We start from the raw sequence: 8,082 nt of genomic DNA, 5'->3' as shown, positions 1-8,082 counted from the left end.
CTGGGGCATGCGGCGGGGGGTGGTGGGGAGACCTGAGAGATGGGGCAGTGCGTGAAGGGGTTAAACTTCACCCCGCTGCGCCTTTCCCTTGGTCTCCCTGATGCCCACTCCTGACTTTTCCAGCTTTCCTGCTTTGCCCCAGTTCTGTGAAAAGGTCTGCCGCTCTTCTTCCTTGCGGCTGGTTTCTGAAAAGCTAGTAAATATTAACTGGGGGTGAGGATAAAGCTGCGGCTTCGCTGCCTGGGGCCCCCAGGAGAGTGCAGAGATGGGGACTTGTGGTACAACACAACGAGGCCCTTTCCGTGTTAGAGAAGCCCAGATCCTGGGCTCTGAGCAATCTGATCTAGTTAGCAGTGTCCCTGCTCACTGCAGGGGGGTTGGACTAGATGACCACTAGTGGTCCCTTCCAACCCTAAACATTCTATGATTCTATGATCCTCCAGGCATCTCTGTCCTTCCTTTCCATTGCCCTCTGCGTGCTGCAGGAGCATGGGGAACACTGGATTACCTTGAGCTTCCAAGCAGTGCCTTGCAGAATTGTGTAGTCTGGGGGACTGGGCTGGATGGGCAGTGCCGCAGCCGCCTCTGCTAGTTAAATGAGATCCTGGTTCTTCTTTTGCCGGCAAGGAAAAAACAGAAGCTGTCCCTGGAATCAGCCCATGCCTTGCCATTGTGGCCTGGGTTTGTGGGCTGTGGAATGAGCCCAATGCTCTGCAACGCTGCCGTAGTGGTTCTCTACTGCCAGACCGATTTTCATCCCCAGTGTGTTTTATCACAGAGCCCCGAGGGGTTATTCATGCAAAGCCTCCAGATTGTCTGGGCAAGTGTAGACGCTGCTGTTTATCAAAGTTAAACATCCTACGTACAGCTGAGTGGCTGAAAAGAGGCTGCCTGGAGGAAAGACTGGCACAGGTAGGAAACTGCATTCAGCTGATGTCTTTGTAATGAAAATGCAGCTGCTTTTCCTCAGCTCGGTATTGTTAATGCTTTTGGGAGGGTTACTAGGAGCTGATGTAAAAGGTTTTTATTGTCAGAAAATGAGTTCAACTGTATTTTTAACTTTTGAAAATAGATTATCTTTAGATTCTATTATCTATTTTTAGATTCTGTTTGCGTGCTATTTGATTTTAGTCAGGCTGCTGTTACTGTTCGTAACACTGTGCTTGATTTCAAATGCCAAGGCCTTGATGTTCAGGTGAGTACCCTGTTGGATGTAGGTGAATAATGACCAGTCGAGAACTTGGCCGTTCTTCCGGGCTATGTTGTCATCTTGAAACCTTCAGGAGATTTCAGTCAGTGTTCCTCTTTCTTACCAAACACCATGAGACAAAGAAGAATCTGGAATGCTGTTCTGTAGGGTGGCATTCTCAGACACTTCCTGCAACGAGGCTGACTGGAAGATTGAATGTTTAAAAGAGCGAGCGTCCTGGTTTTGGCTGGGACAGAGTTAATCTTCTTGCAGTAACTCAGCTTTTAAAGCACCTTTAGAGCTGTGCTTTAAGAAACTTGCTAAATTTTAGGGTACTTGTGGTCTACTACAAATGCTAATGGTGCTCCTCTTGGAGGTTGGTTCACAGAGACAATTGATGTGTTTTTGTGTTGGACACCTAGTGAGAATTCTTTCAAGCATGGGTGGAAAATTTTCACCGTTCTGGAAAACACCCGACCAAAAGGAGAATGAAAGCAAACAGATTTTACCCAGGCAACTGGATGCTGAAGATGAAATTACCAATTATGCTTCTATCAATGACTCTGCGGCACCCTGTGTGGGCATTGCACGTCGAGGCTGCGTCACTTGTCCGACATGTCAGGGAACAGGAAGGATCCCCGGGGGTAGGTGGTTCTTCTGTGTGCTGCGTGGGTGCTTTTTGAACCTTCTGGGGTTGGTACATGTCTCTTCGCCTAAAGACCTTAGTTGAACCAGTTGGTCTTTATGGTATCCAGTCTAGGAATGTCCTGTCTTGATACCTCCACCTGACTACTCACAGACCTCTGTGGGCTGTCTCTGTTGGGGGAGGATGGGGTGGGAAGGTGGGTAGTGCTGTTTGTAGGTGATTACTCAAAGCCCAGCCTGGAGCCCCTGGGGAGTCTTCTGCCCAGAGATGGGAATGCTCAAACTGAAATCTTAGTTACATCACGCTTGTCTTTAATTGGAGAGCATCACCTGTGAAGGGAGTGCAGATGGGACACCAGGCTGCTGTGCAGATGGGCGCTAGGCTGCTGTGCAATGCCCTGCAATGCAATTTGCTTTATTTACTTGCATGCTTAGTGTGGTCTCTGATCTGCTGCCACCTCTTTCAGAGCAAGAGAAGCAGCTGGTGGCTCTGATTCCATATGGTGACCAGAGGCTGAAGCCAAGACGAACGTAAGTCCTGTTAAATTTTCCCTTTCTGCATGTGAAGGAAAGCCTTGGTACTTTGGGTGTTTTGCTCTTTGTGCTTAGACTTGCAGTAAGTTTGGTGTTTACTGTGTCTTTGCAGTAATAGGAGATGAGGGACAGTTTTCTGCGTGGAGTTGTTGGGGATCTCCAGCAATTTGTACTGTAATGCACCATGTCAGTGTGTGGGACTCTGCCCTGCTTCTGCTGTGATTTGGTAGCTGGCAAATAGTCCTGCACAAAGCCATCCCCGTTTTCTGGCATCCAAGCTTTTATTGTCTCCTCCCTTTGAGCTGGAGGAAAACTGCCGGTGCTTGCAGCTGACCAACCGAGAGAATGATTGTGGCCCTGGTGCTGTTTTGCAGGAAACTCTATGTATGTCTTGCTGTGACCATCTGCCTGGTGACAACATCTCTCAGTATTTTCTTCCTGTTTCCTCGCTCCATTACCGTCCTGCCTGCAGGACTGAATGCCTCCTCCATTGCCTTTAATGCCAGCACCACCAGTATATACCTCAACATGACGGTAAGTGCTCAGCTCAGTCAGAGAGAGGGTCTGAAGGGTTCCTTGCTTATCTCCTGTGCTGCTCCACACGTAGGCTAACTAACTGATGGCTGGCTGAATTTGGCCATACCGTTCCCACCATCTCAGTCCACTCTGGCTGCTTGGAATCAATGTCCAGAGTGTGTTACAGCATCAGAGGTGTGGCTGGCCTGGCTGCGAGTGAGCAAGTTGCAGAAAGTGGTCCAAGGGGCTGTCTAGAAGCAGCACTGTGATTAATTCTGGGAAACCTTTTTCTTTTGGATCTTTGAGCTGCTTGGTTGTCCTCCTTTGACTGTCATGGGAGACACTGCAGCGTATGTGCCTTTGTGGCCAGGCTGGATCAAAAAAATTGCTGGATTTTCAAATCTGAGGATTTGAAAGGGATGATGTGGTCCAAGTGTTGCTGTAAGGTCATAGCAGGAGTACATTTAAAGTAGCTTTGCAACAGTAGTATATATGACCCTGCTGCAAGGTGATGTGTGTTTTGGGTTTTTGGTTTCTTTCTCTCCCTAGAATGTGCTGAACGTAACGAATAACAACTTCTACCTGGTCACTGTTGTGCAGCTAGACATAGAGGTTTTGCACCAGTCCCTGGTAGTAGGGAAGTCCACCATGAACACCCTGCTGCATATGAGCCCTTTGCAGAGCAGCCAGGTGAGCTCTTCTGTTTTTCTTGCATTTTTTCCTAATCTAAGCTGGATGTCCTGGACAGGGAGATGCTTACTGCATACTTGATCCACTCCTTTGTCATCTGTCTGCCAAATACTCAAAGTTCTTCCATATGCAGCTTCCCACATCCCACTTTGGGAAGGGGTGTTGTAAGGATTTACATGTTTCTGAGTTTGAAGCTCATATGTTCCTGGGCAAGGAAAATCTGTCCGCTCTTTGGGTAGTGGGCTGGGTTGTGTGCTTGCCTTAAAATGATGGCAAGCTTAAAACCAGGTTAGACAAAACCCTGGTGGGAACAGCTTGAGCACAGCTGATCCATTCTTGGTGTAAAGGTCAGATGTGTGGTCTAGACGACCTTTTTTAGGCCTCTTTAGATCTAATTTCTGATTCTATTTTCTTACCTACTGTTAAAAATAATTGTTGGGCTTGAAATTCTGGTTCAGACACCTAATGAGAATCCAATTCTCCCTACTTTGGCTCTCTGAATTATATACAAACGTAACTGTAGTTCTTGTGTACTTCCTGCTTTCTCTTCGGTTCACATTTGCAGATCTATTATATGGTGCCCAGTAGGATATTGGACGACAACACCTAGTGAGTAGTTCTTGAAGATTTCTTCCCTTGGTTAGTGAGTAACGCTACTGCTTATAGGCTTTTCATGACTACATTTCTTGTGCCCGTCCTGTCTGTAGAGTGAAGCTGAGTGAGTGTGTCCTTTTCAGTTTAATGCGTGGAGCTGATCTGGATACAAGTCTGGCACATCCATTTTAAAACTCATTTCCTTTTCTATTTATCAGTATTTTCTGCTTAGTGTTGGCTCAGCGATGTCATTTTCCATACATTCTGATGAGTAAGTGATCATACCAATTTGATGTCTAGGCTGTCAGCTGTAAATGCTTCATTTGTGAGTAGCTAAGGGTACCTTGTACAATCGCATTTCCCTGCAAATGACCAGCAAACCATGTGAAGTTCATAGCAACCAAAGCTTCTGTGCAGACAGGGCAGTGCATTGCATGTTTATGAGGCCCACACTTACTAGATCCACAGTTACAGAGTTATGCCAGCAAAAATGTGTTTTACTGGTGTAGGTGCTGCTGTGCTTGAAGAACTTTGCCTACATAGTTGTCAGAATATTGCAGACAGACCTTTTTGGAGAAGCAAAGAAGCAATGGCATGATTGAGGACAGGAGACACATGGTGCAGGCAGCTCCTGTGAAATTAACTCTCTTCCTTCTCTTGTAGTAACATCTGCACCTGGACAGAAGTCAAAGTTCACAATGTTCTGCTGCACATACAGTAAGTGATGCCTGGTTCAGAGCTATTACGAACACCTGTGTCACCTATGTTGTTTCTCAGCTCCCTTCAAGAAGGTCTGCAGTCACTGTTCTTCAAGACCAGGACTGCCTGCAGTGTGAATGTGCTGTTACCCAGACAAGCATGCTGCGGTGTGATGAGGAGATAATTCTCCAAAGCCCTTGCTGCCCTGAGAAGTCCCCTGGATTCAGGCTTACTGACAGCTCAGGCTGTCACTGTTGCTTAAGGCAAGCTGGCCTGGCAAACTTCCTTCTGGAATACTGATTGTAGCTGTTGGGAAGTAATTCTTTGATCCAGAGCTAGAAGTACTGACTGGTTCAATGATGCCTGCCTGCCTCGCGGTGTTGGGGCAGACTCATTCAGCTGGGCCTCTGTGGGGATTGCCTCCGGGTGTTCTGACAGCAGCTGCCAAGAGCAAGGCAGGACAAAACAGGCTCTTCTGCAGATTCTGTTCCCTGAGGCAGCTCCAGTTCAGGGGATGGACCAGATGACCATGCTCAGCATAGCTGTGTCTTAGAGTATGACAGGCCCTGCTGGGAAAGCAAGTGTAGGCTGGCTGTTCCTCCCTGCCAGGGAGGAAGGAGCACAACTGCAGTTTATAACACGGATCCTGCAGGGACAGGCTGCTACTGTTCTGGGCTGAGTTAGAGCTGAACCCACTGCGTGAGACAGGGAAGCTCTTACGAGGTATAGCAGCACTAGAATGCCTCTGTGCAGCCTTCAAAGAAGAGTGGTCTTCATTAGCTGAGTCTAAGCTGCTTTGGAAAACTCTGCAGCAGAAATTGTCTCCTTGTGTAGCCCCCTGTCCACTAGAAGGATCGCCCTGCACATCTCCAACATGTGAAAGTGGGTGTCTTGGCTGTTGTGTTCTGGGGCTGTGTAATAGGGACAAAACAGGATGGCAGTGGGAGCTCACCACGGGACCTTTACGTTATGAAAGTCTCATCTGGGACAATCACAAGCACAGTTCTGATCTGCTTTTGTCTTGCAGGGGTACCCTGACCTGCACATATCTCTGTCATTCGGAGCAGCTGGCTTTTGAAGACTACCAGTATGTGGACTGCCGGGGGAATGCCACGCTGCCTCAGCCATTGTACCACCGCCCACCGTGACAGGGCCAGGTTGGCAGAGCTTTTGGGTGTAGTGTATTCCACCACAAATGCAACTCACAGAGAGACAAACTTCCGGGGCTGCTTCTCAATCTGTGCCTTAAACAGGAGGCTTGGTGTTTCCTGGATAAGACTTCAATATCTCATGCAAAGATGATTAACGTACTTGGCCTTATGAACGCGGACTCCGCTGCCCTGGGTTGCAGCTTTCTTTTTTCAGTGCCTTATCATGGCTGACGCTTCAGCAGAGTGACCAGTGCATGGTCAGAGTGTTTCACTGCTGCTTTGGAGGCAGTGCCCTATTAGTCAGACTAACTCTAGTTGTTTTCTCCTTGCATAATTTTGCACTTCTGTCTTGAATGTAACTATTCCATAAATTGAAAAAGAAGGACTGTGATGAGACAACTTTTTTTTTGCTGGATTGTATCTACATCACCAGAATCTAATGGCACTTGCCCAACCTGCACAACAAGAGCAAGGAACAGGACTGATCTGTCTAAATCTCTGAGAAAAACTACCGTGTGTCGTGCCAAAACCCCTTGTGCAAGTGACTCTTGGCTGACTGCTGTTTTAAGCTGTTGGGTAGAGCAGGTGAGAATATGTGGTTTTGTATAGATGTGTTTTTAAAACAAGCTCATCCACTGGCTCTTCCTTAACGGCATCCATTTCAGCGAGAAGAAAATGCATTTTGTATCATGAACCAAGAAGATTGCTGCTCTCCAGCCAGCGGTGTGTGGTGGTCAGCGCATGCTGTTTCTTGTACGCTTTGGCGTTTAATGCCTTCAACCAAACAACTGTGAAAGTTCATCTCTGACTGGAAAAGCTTAGGTTTAACAAATACCAGGGAAGAGCTGGGGTTTTTTTGGGGGTGGGGTGTTTTGAGTTGTTTGTTTGTTTGGTTTTTTTTAAAGCTGTAAAACTACCAAACAGACTTTACAGGAGGACCAGCCCTGGCAGCCTTCTCTCCTCCCAGAGCTGGCAGCTGCCTCTCCCAAATGATGGAGGGGCTCAATGTTATTCCTTAGGCTCTGGTTTAGGTGCTGCCTGATGCATTCTGGATGGTAAAACAGGAGCCTGGGAGTTGCTGGACTGAAATTTTTCCTCAGCAGTTCAGCGTTTTCCTGTATCCATCCCCCTGAAGGATAGAACCAAAGCGTCAGGACTGAGTTGAAGGCTGTTGAAGCTGAAGAAAGTCTCTGATCCCGTCTTCAAAATATGCTTCCTAAGCCGGTGCCTCTTACAGAGCTGGGGGGGAGTGTTGCTCCTCACTGTGCCATCGGCCGAGGTCACAGCGAAATGGCAACGAGCCAGGGATGAAGCACAGCTCCGTGTCCTGTTCTGAAATCCTCCCTGCTCGTCACATCCGTACAGCGCTTTTTGTACGGGCCATATTGTTGATTCCGCTGTTGGGCTTCCAGCTGCCCTTCCGTACTGCTGTTACCGTCTGTTCGCAAATAAAGGCCCCTGTGCCACCGGGTGTGGCGGCCATGCGTCTGTCTCCTTGTCCGCCACAAATCACCGAGCTGGGGTCATAGACCGGCCCCAGGCGCGAGGCGCTCTAGTACCTTCCGCCCTCTCTATGATCAGCGCTAGCGGGCCCCGTGCGCAGTGGCATGTTCGTCATTTCCGGCGCGTCCCGGTTGCGGAAGGGGGGTGTGTGCGCATGCGTGAGGGGGAGGCGGAATCATGGCGGACCTGGTGGCTCTGGAGGAGCTAGCGAAGCTCGAGTACTTGTCGCTGGTCTCCAAGGTCTGCACGGAGCTGGACAACCACCTGGGCATCAACGACAAGGACCTGGGTGAGCGAGGCCTCTGGGGATCCCCGGGGCGCGGCAGCCGCGGGCCGCGGCGTTACGGGCCCGACTGCGGCGAGGGGAAGGGCTGTTGTAACCGGTTCTGTCGGCCGGGGCTGGTTTTGTGAAGGGGTTTTTCGAATTCAGGAAACAAAACCCGGACGATTTTTCTTAAAAAAACCCCAATTGTCGTGAGCGTGAGGAAATGCTTCGGACTGGGTTCCTAGGAAAGGACGTGGAGGGAAGCGGCTGCGAGCAGCGCTGCGGCTTTGCTTGGC

General features: G+C 48.9%; 2 protein-coding genes across 5 annotated transcripts in view; both read left to right on the top strand.

Moving 5' to 3' along the window:
• The first annotated feature begins 20 nt into the window (after window positions 1-20).
• On the top strand, window positions 21-6,867 carry TMEM106A (transmembrane protein 106A). 4 transcript variants are annotated; one of them, XM_035903651.1, is made up of 8 exons: window positions 21-1,833; window positions 2,302-2,365; window positions 2,743-2,902; window positions 3,434-3,574; window positions 4,140-4,183; window positions 4,832-4,885; window positions 5,895-6,024; window positions 6,452-6,867. In XM_035903651.1, the coding sequence occupies exons 1-7, from the start codon at window positions 1,542-1,544 to the stop codon at window positions 6,013-6,015; spliced, it is 876 nt and encodes a 291-aa protein (XP_035759544.1). In that variant the 5' UTR covers window positions 21-1,541; the 3' UTR covers window positions 6,016-6,024; window positions 6,452-6,867. The 4 variants fall into 4 exon arrangements, with proteins under 4 accessions (XP_035759544.1, XP_009646568.2, XP_035759551.1 ...); XM_009648273.2 differs by having other exon boundaries at window positions 5,895-6,866; XM_035903658.1 differs by lacking the exons at window positions 4,140-4,183; window positions 4,832-4,885; window positions 5,895-6,024; window positions 6,452-6,867 and adding an exon at window positions 4,946-5,885 and having other exon boundaries at window positions 21-912; window positions 1,612-1,833.
• Window positions 6,868-7,597: 730 nt separating this feature from the next.
• DHX8 (DEAH-box helicase 8) overlaps window positions 7,598-8,082 on the top strand; it is a 15,788-nt gene continuing 15,303 nt past the window's right edge. The window contains exon 1 of the mRNA XM_009648261.2: window positions 7,598-7,810. Coding sequence (XP_009646556.1) covers window positions 7,699-7,810 — 112 coding nt within the window. The 5' untranslated portion in view covers window positions 7,598-7,698. The remainder of the gene's footprint in view (window positions 7,811-8,082) is intronic.

Source organism: Egretta garzetta, unplaced genomic scaffold (genome assembly GCF_000687185.1).
Source record: "Egretta garzetta isolate BGI_Z169 unplaced genomic scaffold, ASM68718v1 scaffold100, whole genome shotgun sequence".
In the NCBI taxonomy this organism is placed as follows: Eukaryota; Metazoa; Chordata; class Aves; order Pelecaniformes; family Ardeidae; genus Egretta; species Egretta garzetta.
This window is presented reverse-complemented; position numbering and strand designations above follow the sequence as displayed.

Coding starts and splice junctions, on each gene's coding strand:
- TMEM106A (XM_035903644.1), top strand. CDS start 1,542: ATGCTAATGGTGCTCCTCTTGGAGGTTGGTTCACAGAGACAATTGATG. Junction 2,366..2,742: donor AGGCTGAAGCCAAGACGAAC/GTAAGTCCTGTT, acceptor GCTGTTTTGCAG/GAAACTCTATGTATGTCTTG. Junction 2,903..3,433: donor GTATATACCTCAACATGACG/GTAAGTGCTCAG, acceptor TTCTCTCCCTAG/AATGTGCTGAACGTAACGAA.